This window comes from Panthera onca, chromosome B3 (assembly GCF_046562875.1).
Source record: "Panthera onca isolate mPanOnc1 chromosome B3, mPanOnc1 haplotype 2, whole genome shotgun sequence".
Classification (NCBI taxonomy): domain Eukaryota; kingdom Metazoa; phylum Chordata; class Mammalia; order Carnivora; family Felidae; genus Panthera; species Panthera onca.
Window position 1 is genome coordinate 31244258 of NC_138344.1, and position 20729 is coordinate 31264986.

A 20729-nucleotide genomic window follows, 5' to 3' on the forward strand; every position below is an offset into this window, starting at 1 on the left:
ACATTGGGCTCTATGCTGACAACTCATAGCCTGGAGCCTGCTTCAGATTCTGTTTCTCCCTCTCTCTGCCCCTCCAACACTCATGCTCTCTGTCTCTGTCAAAAATAAATAAAAATTAAAAAAAAAATACTGGACAGGAACATTTAAAAAAAAAGTTAAAAAACCTAAGTTTTGTGAATTTATATATGGGACCTGTGAGAGAGGAAATGACATTTAAGTTGAAGCCTAAAGAATTGGGAGTGTTTATCCGCAGCTTTATCTAAAAGTTAATTTTATTTATTATATGACATGTTTGGCCTTTGCACCATTGGAATGGGGAGGAGGGATTTTTTTTTTTTTTTGACAGCTCCCATATGTGCATACATAATCACATTTAAGTCTGCTTTTTCAGTTCCCCAGATCTAAAGGATTTACTATAACTAGATGAAAAAGGACCGTTTCAGTATCATGGGCTCTTAACATATAGGAGGAATGCAAAATGATGGAAATGGTTTCTGTTAAGGTCATGGGAGGGGCCTGAGGAGGGAACATAGGTTTATAACTATTTACAAGGATAAGAAATAGTGCTATGTGGGTTTTCACACCACAAACATTTTTTGAATACCTACCATATACCAAGCATTGTGCCGATTATTGATAATAGAGCCATGCATAGGAGATTGGAGATTGGGAGTTTGGAGAAACTGGAGTTAGGGTCCCCAGTTCAGAAAATTATACAGTGTAGTTATAACTTAATAAGGCTTTTGAATTAGGATGGTAGCAGTAGAAATGGGAAAAGATGAATATTTTTAAGTTTATTCATTTATCTTTGAAAGAGAGCGAGTGCACATGAGCATGAGCCACTAGGGGCAGAGAGAATCCCAAGCATGCTGCATGCTCTCAGCACAGAGCCTGACATGGGGCTCGAATCCACGATCTGGGAGATCATAACCCAAGATGAAATCAAGAGTCTGATGCTCAACCAACTGAGCCACCCAGACACCCCTGGAAGAGACTAATTTTGAGAGTCACGTGATTTAGGTGTAGTTACTAATTTGGTGAGGGGGAATGAGAACTCTGAGAAGGGCTATTTTACAGATTTGAGTGATGGTACTTACCATTCATGGGAAAATTGGAGCCAGCAAAACCAGGAGCGTGGTGCAAGGTCAAGAAAGTACTGCATTTGGGGCACCTGCCTGGTTCAGTTGGTAGCACATGCTACTCTTGACCTCAGGGTTGGGAGTTCAGGCCCCACGCTGGGTGTCAAGATTACTTAAAAATAAAATCTTAATAGTAAGTACTGCATTTGATCCTGGACCTGTCAAATTTCAGGCATCAGTGAGGGTTAGGCCTAGAGCTTTGAAAAGAGCTTGAGACTAGAGAAGAATTTAAGGTTTGAAACAGCAAAAAGCGAGTTTTCTAAGGCCATTTGGAGACAGCTGTAATGTAGGCTAATGGCTGAAATTGCAGGAGCAGGTCCATTTAGAGGGAAAAGGGAATTTTTTCAAAAACTTCAAACATTACAAAGATAGACTATTATTTCTTAAGTTTCCATGTACTCATCACTCTACTTTAGCAATTAATAATTTATGGCCACACTTTATATCCTCTCATTTACCCCCACTCCAAATATTTTCAGTCAAATCTCAAATATCCTATCATTTCATCTGTAAATAAGTATTTTGGAATATCTCCATTGTGTGTGTGTGTGTGTGTGTGTGTGTGTATTTAACCACAACTACAATAAAGACTTAAAATTTTTTTTAATGTTTATTTTTGAGAGACTGCAAGTGGGGGAGGGGGAGAGAGCGGCAGACAGATGTGAAGCAGGCTCTTTGCTGACAGCAGTATGTAGGGCTTGAACTCCCGAACCATGAGATGACCTGAGCCCAAGTCAAATGCTCAACTGACTGAGCCACCAGGTGCCAGCCCCCCTTTATAAAAAGGAATTTTTGGTGATCTTTTTTATTTCAAATAAAAATATCTATTACTGGGGGCACCTGAGTGGCTTAGTCAGTTGAGCATCCAACTCTAGATTACAGCTCGGGTCATGATCCCATGGTTCATGGGTTTGAGCCCTGCCTCGTTGGGCTGTGTGCTGACAGCACAGAGCCTGCTTGGGATTCTCTCTCTTTCCCTCTCTCTCTGCTCCTCCCTTGAGAACACATGCACTCTCTCTCAAATAAATGAACATTAAGAAAAAAATAGATCTTTACTGGATTTTCTCATTTTAAGCACGATACATGTTCATGAAACAATACAGGAAAGTACAAGAATAAAACACACCTGAAATTCCCCTATCCAGTTACAACCATGACTGGTATTTTGGTGACCGTCTTTCCAGATGTGCATGTGTATATGCTTTGGCATGCTGTAATACAAACCTGTTTATCTCCTCCTTGCTAGGTCAAGACTATTGTAGACCATTTTCTATATTGATTAATGTACCTCTGTCTTCTGCTTTTTAGTGGGACCTAATATTCCATGGTTTAGGTGTTTGACCTTGAGAGATGACTTTTCTAATGACCTTGAAGCTGAATTATAGGTGAAGAAGAAGTGATTCTAGGCAATGAGGTAGTAGGGAGGAGTCCTGAAGAATGATTAAGTCCCAAGAAGGTGATTGGAAAGATGGTGATAGTTAAAGTGTTAGGACTTCTCTGACATTCTAGAGATTTCGTATGGAGCTGGAAAGAATTGACTGGAAGTTACTGTTTCCTTTGCATCTTAAGTTCTGTTGATATTTCAAAATTTAGTTTTTGCCTAAGTAAGTCATTTGTGCTATTAGAAACAGATGGGTATTCTGATAACTTTATTGTAAATGCTAACTTTTAAGGCCCTTGAAGTTTGCTACAATAGTACCTTTGCAGAAATAAGCACTGCCTTTTAAATCGCTCTCATTTTGTATCACCTTTATCTCCAAGATGAGGGTGGCAAACTATGGCCCTGGACCAAATCCAGGCCATCAACTGTCTTTCTACTGCCTATAAGATAAGAAGTGTTTTTTACATTCTTAAATGGTTGAAAATCAATAAAAATAAGATTTTTGTGATATGAGAAAAGTATATGAAATTCAAAATTCATTGTCCATAAACAAGATTTTATTGGAACACTGCCACACATTTTATTTTTTCTGAGAGAGAGAGAAAGAGCCCTTACAAGAGGGGCAGAGAGAGAATCCCAAGCAGGCTCTGAGGTATCCATGTAGAGCCCAATGTAGGGCTCCATCTCACGAATCCTGAGATCGTGACCTGAGCCAAAATCAAGAGTCAGATGCTTAATCGACTGAGCCACCGGGGTGCCCCACGGAATGTACAGTTCCGAGGCATTAAGTACATTGACATTGTTGTGAAGTATCTATGGCTGCTTTTGCAATACTGTGGCAGAGCTGAGTAGTTGGGATGGATATTACATGGTCCCCAAAGTCAAAAATATTTTCTTTCTGACCATTTATGGGAAAAATTTGCCAACCCCTAGTCTAAAATAATAGAAATTATTTTCAAAGCAAGCAAGCTTTTAAGTCATAGGCCTATTACTAAAAGGCAAAAGTGACTAGATAAATTTACTGATAAATTTCTTATTCCCATCAAATGCCTGTTTTGTCATGTCAATCTCCACATTGTCTATAAGTCAAATTTGACTCCTTTGCTGTGCTTGAGAATATAGGTACATGTGCATGCGTGCTCTTGCTTTCTCTCTGTTTCTGTCTCGCGCTCTCAAAAATAAACATTTAAAAAAATGAAATCTTCCCTCTCTCTCTGCCCCTCCCCCGTTCATGCTCTGTCTCTCTCTGTCCCAAAAATAAATAAAAAACGTTGAAAAAAAAAAAAAATTAAAAAAAAAAAAAAAAAAAAAAGAAGGGGCGCCTGGGTGGCGCAGTCGGTTAAGCGTCCGACTTCAGCCAGGTCACGATCTCGCGGTCTGTGAGTTCGAGCCCCGCATCAGGCTCTGGGCTGATGGCTCGGAGCCTGGAGCCTGTTTCCGATTCTGTGTCTCCCTCTCTCTCTGCCCCTCCCCCGTTCATGCTCTGTCTCTCTCTGTCCCAAAAATAAATAAAAAACGTTGAAAAAAAAATTAATAAAAAAATGAAATCTTTTTTTAAAAATTTTTTTTAACTTTTTTTTTTTTTTTTTTGAAAGAGACAGAGACAGAATGCAAGTGGGTTAGGGGCAGAGAGAGAGGGATACAGAATCCGAAGCAGGCTCCAGGCTCTGAGCTGTTGCACAGAGCCCGACGCAGGGCTCGAACTCACGAGCTGTGAGATCATGACCTGAGCTGAAGTCAGATGCTCAATCAACTGAGCCACCCAGGTGCCCCTAAAATAAAATCTTAAAAAAAAAAAAAAAAAAAAAAGGAGTCTAGTTCTACCTGACTGGTACAAAAAGAGGAGAGGCTTTTGAAGCAGATAAGGATTCAGTCCTCACCTCTACAACTTCATGGTCTTTCGCAGATCAGTTAATCTCTGTGACTATCACTTCACTTTCCTTATACATATGTGAAGTGGGTATGACAGTGACACATAAGGATGTGAGGATTGGGAAATATATCTTCCCAATGAGTTAATGTGGGGATGAAAGTAGAGCTGGTGACCTGGGACCCCCAAAAGACCTGTAGATTCATGGTATCCATCTGTCAATTATCTGCTCTACCAATAATAGGAGAAGTCAAAGGCTAGAGTCTGAAACCTGTGAGATGGGAAAAGAATTTCAGAGGGAAATAGGATAACAAATTCACTCTTGATGAACATGATGCAAAAATACTCAACAAAATATTAGCAAACTGAATTCAACAATACATTAAAAGGATCATACTCCATAATCAAGTGAGATTTATTCTAGGGATGCAAAGAGGTTCAACGTCTGCAAATCAATCAATGTGTCGTACACAACATTAACAAAATTAAGGATAAAAACTATGTGATCATCTCACTAGATGCAGTAAAAGCATCTGACAAAATTTAAGATCCATTTATGATAAAACCTCAACAAAGGGAGTATAGAGTGAACATACCTCAACATAATAGAGGCCATGTATGACAAGCCCACAGCTAACATCATACTCAAAAGTGAAAAGCTGAAAGTAAGATTAGGAGCAAGACAAGCATGCCCACTCTCACCACTTTTATTTAACATAGTATTGGAAGTCTTAGAGTAACAATAAAAGGCATCCATATTGAAAAGGAAGAAGTAAAACTATTTGCAGATGACATGTTAGATAAAGAAAACCCTAAAAACTCCAACAAAAAACGGTTAGAACTAATTTGGTAAAGTTGCAGGATACAAAGTCAATATATAAAAATCTGTTGTTTCTATATACTAACAATGAACTATCAGAAAGAAATTAAGAAAACAATCCCATTTACTATTACTTCAAAAACAAAATACCTGGGAATAAATTTAACCAAGGAGGTGAAAGCCCTCTTAAAACTCTAAGACATTGATTAAAGAAATTGAATAAGATAGGAAGGGGAAGATATACCATGCTCATGGATTGGAAAATTAATATTGTTAAAATGTCCATACTACCCAAAGCAATCTATAGATTCAGTGCAATCCCTACCAAAATTCCAGTGGCATTTTTCACAGAAATGGAAACAAGAATCCAAAAATGTGTATGAAACCACAAAAGACCCTGAATAGGTAACGCAATCTTTGAGAAAGAACAAAATTGGAGGCATCATGCTTCCTGATTTTAAACTATATTTCAGTGCTGTAGAATCAAAACAGTATGGTATTGGCATAAAAACATACAGATCAATAGGACAAAACAGAGAGTCCAGAAATAAACCCACACATATATGGTAAATGAATTTACAACAAAAGAGGCAAGAATATACAGTGGGGAAAGGACAGTCTCTTCAATAAATGGTGTTGAGAAAACAAAATGGAAGGCAACCTATGGAATGGGAAAAAACCTTTGCAAATCATTTATCTGACAAGGGGTGAATATCCAAAATATATAAAGAACTCCTACAATTTAATAGCAAAAAAAGAAGGGGAGAAAAAAAAAGGAGCCTCGGTCACTCAGTTGGTTAAGTGTCCAATTCTTAACTTCGGCTCAAGTCATGGTCTCATGGTTCATGAGTTCAAGCCCCGTATCGGGGTCTTTGCTGACAGCTCAGAGCATGGAGCCTGCTTCCAAATCTGTCTCCCTCTCTCTCTGCCCCTTCCGTGCTCACACTCTGCCTCTCTCTCAAAAAATAAAATAAAATAAAAACATTAAAAAATATTTTTTTAATGGGCAGAGGACCCGAATATACATTTTTCCAAAGAATACACACAGATGGCCAATAGGCATATGAAAAAGTGTTCAAAGTCACTCATAAGGTAAATGAAAATCAAAACCATAATGAGATACCACCTCATACCTATTAGAATGATTATTATCAAAGAGACAAGAAACAACAAGTGTTGGCAAGGATGTGGAGAAAAGGGAACACTCAGGTACTACTGATGGGAATACAAACTGGTGCAGCCACTATGAAAAACAGTATGGAGTTTTCCTCAAAAAATTAAAAATAGAATTACTTTATGATCCAGGAATTCCACTTTTGGGTATTTATCCAAAGACAATGGAAACACTAATCTGAAAAGATATGTGCACCTCCCATGTTCACTGCAGCATTATTTACAACAACCAAGATATGTAAACAACCTGAATGTCCATCGATGAATGGATAAATAAAATATGGAATCCATATACAATGAAATACTATTAGCCAGAAAAAGAACAAAATTTTGCCATATGCAACAACAGGGATAGACCCTGAAGGCATTATGCTAAGTGAAATAAGTCAGACAGAGAAAGACAAATGCCATATGATCTCACATATATGTGGAATCTATAAAAAACAAACAGGGGCAGGGGCGCCTGGGTGGCTGAGTCGGTTAAGCATCCGACTTCAGCTCAGGTCATGATCTCACAGTCCGTGAGTTCGAGCCCTGCGTCGGGCTCTGTGCGACAGCTCGGAGCCTGGAGCCTGCTTCGGATTCTGTGTCTCCTTCTCTCTCTGCCTCTCCCCTGCTCATGCTCTGTCTCTCTCTGTCTCAAAACTAAATAAAACATGGGGTGCCTGGGTGGCTCAGTCAGTTGAGCGTCCGACTTTGGCTCAGGTCATGATCTCACAGCTCGTGAGTTCGAGCCCCGCGTCGGGCTCTGTGCTGACAGCTCAGAGCCTGGAGCCTGCTTCTGCTTCTGTGTCTCCCTCTTTCTCTGCCCCTAACCCACTCACATTCTGTCTCTCTCTCAAAAATAAATAAACATTTAAAAAAATTAAATAAATAAATAAATAAATAAATAAAACATTAAAAAATTTAAAAAAAAACAAAACAGGGGCACCTGTCTGGCTCAGTCAGTAGAGCATGCAACTCTTGATCTCAGGGTTCTAAGTTTGAGCCCCACATTGCATATAGAGATTATATTAAAAAAAAAATCTTAAAAAATAAAAACAAAAAATGGGACGCCTGGGTGGCTCAGTTCATTAAGCATCCAGTTCTTGATTTCAGCTCAGGTCATGATCTCACTATTCGTGGGATCCAACCCAGCACAGAACCTGCTTGGGAATCTCTCTGCCCCTCCTCCACTTGTGTGCATGTGCTCTCTCTCTCTCTCACATAAATTTTTAAAATTAAACAAAAATAAAAAACAAAACACCAAGCTCCAAGCTTGTAGATAGAGACAACAGATTGGTGGTTGCTGGTGGTGGGTGGTGGATGGTGGCAAATGAGTGAAAGGGATCAAAAGGTACAAACTTTCAGCTATAAAGTAAGTCATGGGCACACTCAAATGAGAAATTTAAGATACAAAACAGATGAACATAAGGAAAGGGAAGCAAAAATAATATAAAAACAGGGAGAGAGGGATAAAACATAAGAGATTCTTAAATATAGAAAACAGAGGGTTGCTAGAGGAGTTGTGGGAGGGGGGATGGGATAAATGGGCAAGGGGCATTAAGGAATCTACTCCTGAAATCATTATTGCACTGTATGCTAACTTGGATGTAAATTAAAGGTAAATTAATTAATTTTAAAAAAAGAAAAATTAAGTCATGGGATGTAATGTACTACATGGTGACTGTAGTTTATACTGTATTGCATAGTTGAAAGTTACTAAGAGAACAGACCTTTAAAGTCCTCATCACAAGAAAAGAAATTTTCGGGGCACCTGGGTGGCTCAGTCTGTTGGGCCTCTGACTTCGGCTCAGATCATGATCTTGCACTCTGTGAGTTTGAGCCCCACATCAAGCTCCGTGCTGACAGCTCAGAGCCTGGAGCCTGCTTTGGATTCTGTGTCTCCTTCTCTCTCTGCCCCTCCACCTCTCATGCCCCACCCCCTCTGTGTTTCTCTTTCTCTCTCAAAAATAAACATTAAAAAAATTTTTAATAAATAATTTAAAAAAAAAGAAAAATTTGGGGCGCCTGGGTGGCTCAGTCGGTTAAGCGTCCGACTTCGGCTCAGGTCACGATCTCGCGGTCCGTGAGTTTGAGCCCCGCGTCGGGCTCTGGGCTGATGGCCCAGAGCCTGGAGCCTGCTTCTGGTTCTGTGTCTCCCTCTCTCTCTGCCCCTCCCCCATTCATGCTCTGTCTCTCTCTGTCTCAAAAATAAATAAACGTTAAAAAAAAAAAAAAAAAAAAAAAAAAGAAAAATTTACTTGTAACTATGTATGGTGATGGATATTAACTAGACTTAACTGTGGTGATTATTTTGCAGTGTATACAACCTGAAATGAATATAGTATTATAGGTCAATTATACCTCTCAATTAAAAAAAAAAAAAAAACCTTCACAACTGTCCCCTTTCCCTTCCTATGTCTAATCCCAAATACTTGCCTAGATAAAGGAATTCAGCTCCAGTGGAGAGCAGAACCAGAATTTTCAACAGATGATGAAGATTCATCTGTCCCAGGACCATGAAAAGTTAGGGAATGGGTGAGATTCCCATTACCTGGAGTCAGGGATAAAGTGACTACACAGTGAGGTCAAGAGAGCCTGAAAGCCAGGGCGGAACTCCTTGCTCCTAACAGCCAAGAATTTACCCACCACCGACCACAATGAAGAATAAAGTAAGTCTGAGAATCAGAGACAAGGAGGTACCTTACCTGCCCTGTTCATCATTAGATCTGCAAGGCCTGGGATAGCACTGCCCCACATTAGATGAATGAAGCTTTGCTGACTGCAGGAGCTAAGGATCCCCAGGCCCAGCAGGGGAGCCAGCACAGTCACTCTGGGGCTTTGCGTCCTGTGCACTGTGGAAGTTCTCGCCCTGAGGACTCATCCTCTGACAACCTAGGTTTTATTCTTTGTTGTTTCTTTTGGGGAATGGGGAGTCATTTATTTTTTTCTTAGGTTCCTAGTGAACATGATATCTTAAGCGGAAAGGAGAATTGCTCACACCCAGGCAAGGACAGTTGGGCAATCACAGCTTCTTCATTAATAAAATGAGTTTGGACTGTATAATTTCTACGATCCCTCCCAGCCCCAAAGTTCTATGATTCTAAACTAACTAAAATTTAAGAGAGAGATATGATATTCAACAAATGAATTACTAGGACTTTGTGCTAAAGACAAGAGTTACAAAAGAAACAAGGTAGTCTGCCCTTTGGGAGTGTAAAGCCAAGTGAGAGAATGAACACTAAGTTTCTAGAACACTAAACTCTTTAAAGGTTACATTTTTTAAAAAAGATTTTATTTTTAAGTAATTTCTGTACCCAATGTGGGGCTCAAAGTTACATCCCCGAGATCAAGAGTCGTATGCTCCATTCTCTGAGCCAGCCAGGTGCCCCCATAAGGTTACATTTCTTGAGTCTTATGAGGTGCCATTCCAAGTACTTTACAATTTAACCTCACAATTCTTTTATTTTTTAACCTCACAATTCTTTTATTTTTTTAATTTATTTTTTTTAAATATTAGCAACTTCTTTTTTTTTAATTTTTTTTTTTTTTTAACGTTTATTTATTTTTGAGACAGAGAGAGACAGAGCATGAACGGGGGAGGGGCAGAGAGAGAGGGAGACACAGAATCGGAAGCAGGCTCCAGGCTCTGGGCCATCAGCCCAGAGCCTGACGCGGGGCTCGAACTCACGGACCGTGAGATCGTGACCTGAGCTGAAGTCGGACGCTTAACCAACTGAGCCACCCAGGCGCCCCTCACAATTCTTTTAGATACGTACTCGTATTATCCCCATTTCTCTGCTAAAGAAACTGAGACGTAAAGAAGTTAAATACCCTGCCAGTAAGTGGTAGAACACAGAATCAAGATTCAAGGTCCATGTTCAATCACTTAGCAGTTAACTGAGCACTAATGATGGAAGATCCAGGAGGGGTATGGGAGAGGGCACTCCCACTCTTGCTACAAGTCCCTGGAGATTTTGTGACGTCATGTGGGTTCTGACATTTTCTTTGGCCCTTAGTGAAGTCCCCATCAGTTTAACAGGCAGCACAGCTGATGTGGGAAACAAAGGCAAAAGAAAATTTAAATTTTCTTACACTTTACAGCCCATGAGACAGGCAGAGTGACCTTCCTCTAGGACCTCAGCTGCCTCAGTGTTAATGATGAGGGACCATAAGGCAAGCTGAGGGCCGGGGCGCCTGGGTGGCGCAGTCGGTTAAGCGTCCGACTTCAGCCAGGTCACGATCTCGCGGTCCGTGAGTTCGAGCCCAGCGTCAGGCTCTGGGCTGATGGCTCGGAGCCTGGAGCCTGTTTCCGATTCTGTGTCTCCCTCTCTCTCTGCCCCTCCCCCGTTCATGCTCTGTCTCTCTCTGTCCCAAAAATAAATAAAAAACGTTGGAAAAAAAAAAATTAAAAAAAAAAAAAAAAAAGGCAAGCTGAGGGCCAAGCACAAGCTAGCACAACCCCTCACCACCCAGGTGGGATATGTGTGATATTCCTCAGGCACTCCTGGCTGCCCAAGAACAAGAGAAAGAACAGGAAACAAATGGTTAAACTGCTAGAGTCTCCATCTGTTTACAAATATCTTAGTAATATTACAAGAAAAGGGCAATCTTATCAATAGCCTAATCTCTAGGAACTCCCTACTGTCTTAATGATAATGCTTTAGCTAGAGGGCAAAACAATTTTGACAATAGCTAGGCCTCCAGTAATCTGTTTCTTCTTTAGCATATGGAAATCCTTTTAAGAAACTTCCTCTTGGGGTGCCTGCATGGCTCAGTCGGTTAAGCATCTGACTTCAGCTCAGATCATGATCTCACAGTTCGTGAGTTCAAGCCCCGTGTCAGGCTCTGTGCCGAAAACTCAGAGTCTGGATCCTGCTTCTGATTCTGTGTCTGCACCTCCCCCACTCGCACTCTCTCTCTCTCTCTCTCAAAAATAAATAAACGTTAAAATTTTTTTTTTAAAAATAGAAACTTCCTCTTGACTTTACCTCCCCAACTCCAGTCACTCTGAACAACCCAAGTGCAGCTCTTTCTGCCTACCCTGTGCTCTAATAAAATCGCCTTTTTGCACCAAAGATGTCTTTGAGAATTCTTTCTTGGCCATTGCCTCTGAACCCCCACCACCACTCCAAAAACCCATCAATAATACTTTGCTAAGGGCAAAAGGCAATCTTAGCTTAACATTATCCGACCTCCAGGATCCTGTAAGTCTCCTTTAACATATAAAAATTTCTTTGGAAACTTACTTTATATCCCAAGATATATGTTAGCAATCATCCTCCAAGCATATGGCCCTCTGACATACATCTGAAGGGTCTCCTAAGGTTTTATTAGACAGTAATAAATGAACTTTTCCTAACAAAGCTAGTCCCCTCAAGGTCCTGGAAACCTTGCCTCCAAATTCCTTAGAAACTTATGCTATTCCTAACCCCTTTCCAACTTGGAAGTATATAATCAATTGCTCCTCATAATCCCAGTGCAGCTCTTGCTGCCCATGGGTCCTGTCCCCGTGCTATAATAAAATCACCTTTTTTTTTTTAAGTTTATTTTTGACACAGAGAGAGAGAGAGAGAGAGAGAGAGAGAGAGAGAGACAGAGCATGAGTGGGGGAAGGGCAGAGAGAGGGAGGTACAGAATCTGAAGCAGGCTCCAGGCTCTGAGCTGTCAGCACAGAGCCCAACGCGGGGCTCGAACTCGCGGACCGCGAGATCATGACCTGAGCTGAAGTCAGATGCTCAACTGACCGAGCCACCCAGGCACCCCTAAAATCACCTTTTTGCACTGAAAACATCTCAAGGATTCTTTCTTAGTCATTTGCTCATGAACCCAATTTCATAATTTCATCATCATGAGAATTAAATACAAAGTTGAGCCATATGAAGTTGTTTCCAGACATCAAAAACGGGTGGAACCTACCAAAATAGTTAACATTCCTCCGTGCTTCAGATTTTTCAAAAACTCCAGTCCTAAATTCCTTTATTCCTGTCCTAAAGCACAGTTCCTCTCAACTGTTAGGGTGGCCCTGGGGATTCAAAATTGCGTATTGTTGATCTACCCTGTGGAGGCCAATCAATTAGCCTCATGGCAGCCTCATGAGATCTGGCAATTCCTACATGGATCTGGAGCTTCTTTCCAGCAAGGCATATAAGCACATCCCTTGGGGGCCAGAGAAGCCAAGAGCGATGACAGCTCCGTGCCCTGCTACACAGAGAGTCAGTGCACTTTCACCCCTCTTTCCACAGCCTATTTTGCATTATTTGTTGCTGTATGACGGGTAGTGACGTTTGGTTCCATTTTAAAATATGGAAACTGTGGCGCCTGGGCGGCTCAGTTAGTTAAGTGTCTGACTCTTGATTTCGGCTCAGGTCATGATCTCACAGTTCATGGGTTCAAACCCCACATTGGACTCTGCATTGATGGGTGAGGAGCCTGCTTGGGATTCTGTCTCCCTCTCTGTCTGCCTCTCCCCTGCTTTCTCTCTCTCTCTCTCTCAAAATAAAAACATTAAAAAAATTTTTTAAATGATAAAGTAAAATGTGGAAACTGACAAGGGAGCCACAGGCAAGCTGAGGGCAAAGCACAAGTTAACAACCTCCTCCCCCCGCAGGTGAGATATGAGTGATATTCCTCAGGCACTCCTGGCTGCCCAAGAACTAAGGAAGGGGGAAAACAAAAGGTTAACTGATAGAGATCACAGCCAGGACACAAGTCTCCATCTGTTTACAAATGTCTTAGTAAACTACAAGAAAAACACAATCTTATCAATAGCCAAACCTCCAGAAACCCATAGTCTCAGTTTCCTGGAGCCCTAACAGCACCCTTTCCTCCACAGTGATGTGGGGAACAAAGGCAAGAAGGAAATGGTTAACCGGTAGCCCATTGGCAAATACTTGAGGCAGGCAGAGTAACATTTCTCCCTGAACTCCCTACTGCTTTAATATTAATGCTTTGCTAGTGGGAAAAACAACCTTAGCTTGAAGACAGCCAGACCTCCAGTATCTGAGTTCTCTTTAGCATATGAAAATCCTTTTGAAAACCTCCCTTTTTTTGAAAAAAAAATTTTTTTTTCAGTCTATTTGTTTTTTGAGGCTCTGTGCTGTCAGCTCAGAGTTCCACATGGGGCTTGAACTCAGAAACAGCCTTGCACTCACAAAGTGAGATCATGACCTGAGCCAAGATTAAGAGTTGGAGGCTCAACCAACTAAGTCACCCAGGCGCCCCTGGAAACCTTCCTTTTGCCTTTATCTCCCCCAACTCCATAGTATAACATCAGTCACTCCTCAGAACTGCAGTGCAGCTCTTTCTGCCCACGAGTCCTGTCCTCGTGCTTTAATAAAGTCACCTTTTTGCTCCAAAGCGGTCTTAAGAATTCTTTTTTGGCCTTCAGCTCCGCACTCCCCTCCCTCCCCGCCCCACTCCAAAACCGCATCAGAAAGCGATGCCTAGAGAGGTTTTAGTACCAAGTAGTATTAGAAATAACATGGGTTTGAAGTTAGATGGATCAGTCCAGGCACTGCCCTTAGTGTGTGACCTCCTCAAGGTCCTTGAACCTCTCTCTCGACCTTCTGGAGAAGGGCGTTAATATCTCCCTTTCTCATACAGCTCTTTTCAGTTCAACCCAGACTCTCCATGACCGGGTGAGACGCAGAGAGAACCCCACGAGGAGGCACTGCGGTAAGTACTGGTGCGCTAAGGGGTGAAGAGCCCCGCCCAGCGAACGTACAGCCGGGGCTTTCCATAAATATAATACTTTGCTTCCACTGAAGACAGAATTGGCCTCGACATGCCCAGGTTCAGGTGGCCGACAAGTACCGCAATGTGTCCCAAAACCCGGAACTGACCCTAACCAGGTCCCCAGGGTGCGGTGCAATTGTGCCAGCCCACAGCAGGCGGGGCCGGAAGTCTCGGGCGGCTGCGGCTTGCGCCTGCGCGCCGCCATCTTGTTCGGAAGAGACCGCCTCCCTGCCCGCCCAGGACTCGAAAGCCAGGAGGCGGGGCTGTGCGTCGCGGCGGGCCGTGGCCGGGCCATGGCGAGCGCGGAGCCCAGCACGCCCGGGATGCGGGCTTCTACCCCGGGACCCCGGCCCGGCGGGACCCCGGACTGCGCACCGGGCGCCACGAGGCTGCCCTTCGGGCGAAGCGGCAGCGGAGTCCCCCGACTCGGGGAGCGGCCCCGGGCGGTTGTGGAGAAGAGGGGACCGTACATGGTGACGCGCGCGCCTTCCATTCAGGCCAAGCTGCGTGAGTGCGGCCCGATTGGGGCGGGGGCGTTCTGCCTGGGCGGGCTACCTGGTCCCCTGGGCGGGCTCCGGAGCCCTGCTGGGGATACCCTGGAGGGGCAGCTGCAGCCAGCTCCCGTCTCGAGAACGTGTTCGGAGAGAGCGGGCTGCTGGCGTTTGGGAGACACGGCGGAGTGGGGAAAACCCCGCTGACCCGGGCCCTTTGACTTCCAGAGAAGCACCGGGACCTGGCCAAGGCCGTTCTGCGGAGAAAAGGCATGCTGGGGGCCTCGCCGAACCGCCCCGATTCTTCAGGGAAAAGGTCTCAGCAGGCGCCATCTCCTCTGTGCCAGCAGTTTCCAGAGAAGGCCTTACTCCTCACGCTGGGAGACAGTTCTCACGCTTTAAGACCGAGCTAGTGATTCACCTGGCGCCAACCCATTTAGTTTACTATTTTAAAATGGGAAGAGGAATGACCTTTTCTTTTCCTTTAAGGATGTGATGATGTCAGGGAAATGGCTTTGGAATAACAGTTTTGTCCGTGCTTAGGCTTGTTCACTGTGAGTGTCAAGCTAGGCAGGAACACAGTGGCTGGGGTCTCCAAGAGTGAGGATAGCAGTGTGGGAACAGTCAGTCCTGTATTTCTTTTGAACAGAACGGTAAACTCTGAGGGCTGGATGGGACCTTATCCAGTGCCTCTTACAGTTAAGAGCTACAACTCAAGAGAGGGGAAGAGAGATTTGCCCAAGGACTTGCAGTTGGTTGGTGAGGAGGGGGAGCTTTCCCAGTTCTGGAAAGAGTAGCTGTGGTTTTCCTCAGGAGCAGTAGGGGGAGTGGTGTGGGGAACTGCATATTCTGAGGAGCTGTAGCAGGCAGTGGTGGCTGTGTGACCAGGTAGAAGGCAAGACCGTACTGCAGCCAGTTCTTTTTTCCATAAGGGCAAAGACTCTTGACTTTCCCTGGGAAATGTTGGTGCTTCATCTATGCCTGGTCTCTTCCCCATCTCCCCTCAGGTCAGTGAAGTTTAACAAGGGCTACACTGCCCTTAGTCAGAGTCCAGATGAAAACCTGGTGTCCCTCGACTCTGACAGGTGAGTGCTGTCTTTGGAACTATCCCTTGGGGGAGTGATATGGGTAAAACAGCAGATCTCTTCCCAGAACCTTCATGCATGTTCCAGGGCTGTCTTCAGAGCATTGTCCCTTCCCAGGATAGTTTGGTTAGAGCACTCAGGCGATCGTGCTGTTCTTGGATTTGGAGTACCAACCTTGTGTGGGGGAATCATCCTCCCCTGTTATGTCTTCAGTGTTAGTGACAGTGACCCCGTCCCTGCTTGAGCCCATGGAAAGAGCCACTGGTACTCATGACAGATTCTGGGTTTCAGTTCTCTGATGTGTGGTCTTCATTTCACAAGTCCTCCAGACCCCCTTGCATGCTGTCCGCAGGCATCCCCCTGAACTGACTGTTTTCCTCTTCTAGTGATGGGGAGCTGGAATCCAGATACTCCTCCGGGTATTCCTCTGCAGAGGCAAGTCCAGAGCGCCTTTCTGCACGGGGCCAGGCTGCAGGCAGCGTCACCACCACTGCCAAATGCTTGTCTTGTGCCTGCTGTATGCACGGCACTGTGCCAGACTTACGGTCTGTTCTCCAATCTTCTACTCTGTCTTAGTCCCTCAGCAGAGGTATAGGTGTCTGAGGAGGGCTGTTGAAAATTCAGGAGACCATAGGGCTGAAAAGGACCTCACAAATCTTCTAGTGCTGGTCACCACTTAGAAAAATCCTTTTGGGAGGTAGGGGAGAATAAAAAAAAGAGAGAGAGAGAAAAGGAATCCTCTTGACAAACCCTGCCTAAGTGTTCGCCAGCCTCTGCTTGCTTGTGCCTGGGTACTCACTATCTCCAGGAAGCTTTCCCGCCTGCCCTCCCTCTAAAACAGACACATACACACATGTTCCTTTTTCAGGTAGCTCTTAGATAAGGCAATATTATTAACTTGAAATGTCTCCTGCACGCTGGACTCAGTGGTCCTAGGCCTGCCTTCCAGTATCACCCAGTAATTCTGGTTTCCCTTCCTTTGATTGCCTTTTATCTGAGATCAGCATTCCTGTCCCTCCCTTGGCCATCCTCCACCAAGGTTACTTTCTTCCAGGCCAAACAACTTCTGTTCCTTCAGTTGTTCCATCTATGGGAACTCAGACTAAGATACTACTGGGCTGGCCTTTTGGACATGTTTCCAGAGTGACAGCCCCAGACACACATGTGCAGCTTTCTGCCTTAGAGGTGAAGTGCTAGAGACATGACTATATGCCACCGGTATTTTTCCCTTGTTCTCCTGGAAACCCTTGGCCACTCCCTGAGTTTCTGCCAAAGAGAATAGAGGCAGTCTGTAATTTTTATCCTTGATTACCTGGGTGCCTAACATTGTTAAACCTAAGAAAAGAAAAATTAGCCAAGAGCCAGGGAAAGTTCTATGCCATTCCCAGCCTCCTGTTCCTTCTGCTCAGCAGAACTGGTAAAGCTAGGCTGACAGGTTCTGCTTTGCAGGGAAGGAGCTCTGCTAGCATGGAAGGCTAACATGTGTAACTAGCAGTGCAGACAAAGCTGCTCCCCACTTCGTTTCAACGTAACTCATGTTCTATTCTACCCCATTGTTCTGGTATCATTGTCCCATATTCTTCAGCCTTCACAAGGACCAGTCTCCGTTCCCAGTGGGAGTGGTCAGGCCATTGACTTTCAAACATAATCTGGAATCTGATATTTACGTCAGATGCTTTGGGATTCTTTAGTGGGAACAGCTCCCCTGGGGGTTATTGACATTGCAGCCTGTACAGTATTGGCTCAGGGCACTTGGGGTCCCTCACTGCTGGGTGAGGCACAGGTAGAAAAAGGTAGCACTTCCTCACATAGTCCAGTGATGTGTGGAGTTGGCCTAAGTAAGGGTGGAGCATGAACAGGAAGTTCTGGTAAGGAAATGTAGGTCTGCCTTTTGGGCAGCAGTTATTTTTGCTTTACTGCCTGGCTTAAAGTTTTCTCCTCTCCTGCTCTTAGCAGGTGAACCAGGAAGTGAGCCGGCAGCTGCTCCAGGATGGGTATCACCTGGATGAGATTCCAGATGATGAGGACTTGGATCTCATCCCTCCCAAGCCTATGGCCTCTTCAACATGTTCCTGCTGCTGGTGCTGTCTTGGGGACTCTTCCTCCTGTACCCTCCAATAGACATAAGCCCCCAAGATGGACCCTGCTCACCATGCCTGCAGAGCCCTTTTGGCCCTTCTTAGGTCACAAAGTGTAGTGGGGACTGCTGTCAGCCTCAGAATCACTGGAGGCACTGACCCTCTGGGAAGGTCAATGACCTATAGTTACCCCTTACCTGGTGCTTCTCAGGCCAGAGGGCCCCATCTGGGCCATAGGGTGATAGGTGGAATTCTGTAGTTTTCCTCTGCTATTGGAGCAGAGTTTGGAGAAACCACCTTTATAAGGGCAGGAACAGATGAATTCTGGTTCTTGTGGTCAGTGACAAAGCTAAGGAAAAATTGCAAACATCTTGACAGGTATTTGTCATGCTCTTTGGAGGGAGAAAGCTTTTGTGCCCAGGCTATGCTGGATGGTGTATGGAAGCAGAAAATAGCACTTTATGGCTTTCAGTTTGGGAGTCTGAAAAAGAATAACTATATGGGACCAGTTTAAGAAATTGCATATGCTCTCCTCTTCCTGGCTCCATGATGGGTTACATGCTTGACTTTCAAGAAAGCATAAAGCAGGGCCCTTTGGCTCTCTTCCCTTGTGCCTGTTTGGCTATGGCAGGGAGTACAGCAGGTTGCTTGATGGCACAGCAGGATCAAGACTTTCAGAATTCCTGGATCCAGAGCATCTCCAACTGGCTCAAACTGTCTGGGTAGGTTTAGTGACTGTGGTCAGCCCACCCTAGTTAGAGAAAAATTGCTCCATTATGTACATATTTATTTATTTGTCTTTCCTTGGTGGCCATTCTTTGCCTCGTTGTTAGCTAGTTCAATACACTTTTTTGAGTGTAAAGGTCAGGTGAAGGGCCTGGAGCTTGCCCCAGCAGCCTGCAGGTTTGGGTTACCAGCAGAGGGAGCTGCAGGGAGCAGTCAGGTGCCTTCCTATTGAGCTTTTTAAACTTGAGAATAGCGATGGGTGAGTAGTATAGTCGTACAGTTGTGTGGGCTGTGATGTAGTCAGAGGCTCACAGGATGGAGAGGAGGGACCCATGGCAGCTTCCGAGAGCCTTCCTGAGGAGATAATATGCCATTGCAGAGGGTTTCCCTTCATCCAGCATGGGGCTCACGGCAGATACAGAGGATTGGGCTTCACGGTAAACCTCTGGTGCCACACAACCCTCAGAGTAACACAGCTGGGACAGGCCTAATCTCCCCAGTGAACACGCTGGCCCCCTGCCCCCATTATCTCATGCATCTCATCATCTCTTGCTATCCCAGTCCTCTCTAGAATTTAGTTTTCAATGCTTTTTCTTTTCTTTTTCCTTTTTTTTTTGGCCTCACCTAGAGCCCCGGTGAGGATTGAACGAGAGTGGACACAGTTCCCAGCCCAAGGGACATGATGGTCAGGATTGGGGTGTGGGCCCACATGGGAAAGTACCTGGTCTGTTACTTCATTTGATGTCTTGTGGCCTCTAGAGGTATAAGGAATGACATGGACTCTTGCTCTACCACATGAGGTGATTGGACGGCTGAGAAGGTCCTTATTTGTTAGGTGTAATCTAGTAGCATCACAGCAGGAGGGAGATGGGACAGATGCCAGAGGCACCTCGAGTTAGGGTCTGGAGGATAGGGGACACAGATGCTCCCAAACGGGACAGGGCGATGTCACACAGGTACCTCACATTCTGATAGCTTTGTGCAAATGCCCACAGGCATTTGAAGATGTGAGAACATCCTCATCCTGAACCCTTTGCCCATCCACCAAAGACTATTCAGGCCTTTCTGGTTTCTGCAGAGACACATGAAGAGAGGCCCCGATGTAGGGCAGTGTAAAGAAAACAGTGGTGGTGGCAGGAAACCCAGTGGGGGCCAGAAAGTGCTGTGGAAGCCCAGTGGGGCCACATTTCTGTGGGGGAATTGGTTAGGAGAGGGTAGCTGAGCATTTGGCAACAGCTGTGGTGAAGGCAGCAGGGCCCTAAGATGGACCTCCAGCTGGTAGTTACCAGCTGATAAATCAACACTGATGTATTTGCCTGCATCTGTTCCTGGAGAGGATGTTCCAGAGCTGGTTACTCCGTGTAGAAGGCATTACCTTTGAAGTTTTGGGAATAGTGTAGCAAGGCAGGGTAGAAACAGTTTACTGTTTGGGGCCAGAGGTCCCAGGCTAAAATGTCACCAATAAAGGCACCAAGGTGCCTAGAGCCAAACTGCCTTAATTCAGAGTGCTGGATATTCTGCAGGTGACAGTGCCCTGGGGAGAGAGGGGTGTATTTGCACTTACCTCACAGAGGGGAGTATGTGTATGGTGTTTACAGAGTACTCTACAGAACTTTTGGCTTAGGCTTCTACAGCTCTGGGGGTTTCTAAGAATAAACACAATCATGCTAGTAGTTAAGCCGTCTCTGTGTTACGATAGGATTTTAAAGAAAGCCCTAGACCACAGCCTTCTGAAATGAAGAAACAGCCTAATAGCCCCAACTGTGACCATTCCTCCTAGGACCTCTTGTTCCTACTATTCCCAATGGGCATCATTTTCAGGCCTGTGTCATTGGAGACCATGGATGGAACAGGCCTTTGCACAGCACTTCTCTTTAGACTGCGTTCCCTTTGACAGACCTTTTCTTCTCAGGTCATTTTTGGGTTTTAGCTGAAGAAAACTTGGAGGCCAAAAAAAAGACACCCCAGAACAGATTGGCCAGAACTTTTTTGAAGGTAGTTTCCTAGATTTCCATTGTATAGGAGGTCTAGTGTGGGCAGTAGCCCAAGAAGATCCTTTTGTGCCAGTCTAAACCCTTACCCCACAGGAAGGAGCCAACAGCCTGGCTCTCTGCTAAGTCTGAGGTGACAGGATCTCGGACTGCAGTCAGGTACTTCAGTGGCAGAACAGACAGCTGTGCCACCTCTTGCAGACTAGAGGGTAGGCACGGGAAGAGCAGACGCCCTATATATTTCCTGCCAGTTTAG

At 44.6% G+C, this 20729-nt stretch overlaps 1 protein-coding gene across 4 annotated transcripts; it reads left to right on the forward strand.

Annotated features, from left to right (window-relative positions):
• Window positions 1-14031: 14031 nt before the first annotated feature.
• On the forward strand, window positions 14032-20155 carry FAM219B (family with sequence similarity 219 member B). Of its 4 annotated transcripts, none has more exons than XM_060618047.3 (5): window positions 14032-14609; window positions 14822-14909; window positions 15601-15678; window positions 16065-16223; window positions 17635-17828. In XM_060618047.3, the coding sequence occupies exons 1-5, from the start codon at window positions 14396-14398 to the stop codon at window positions 17636-17638; spliced, it is 543 nt and encodes a 180-aa protein (XP_060474030.1). In that variant the 5' UTR covers window positions 14032-14395; the 3' UTR covers window positions 17639-17828. The 4 variants fall into 4 exon arrangements, with proteins under 4 accessions (XP_060474030.1, XP_060474029.1, XP_060474028.1 ...); XM_060618046.3 differs by having other exon boundaries at window positions 14033-14609; window positions 17632-17828; XM_060618045.3 differs by having other exon boundaries at window positions 14301-14609; window positions 16065-16113; window positions 17635-20155.
• Window positions 20156-20729: the final 574 nt, after the last annotated feature.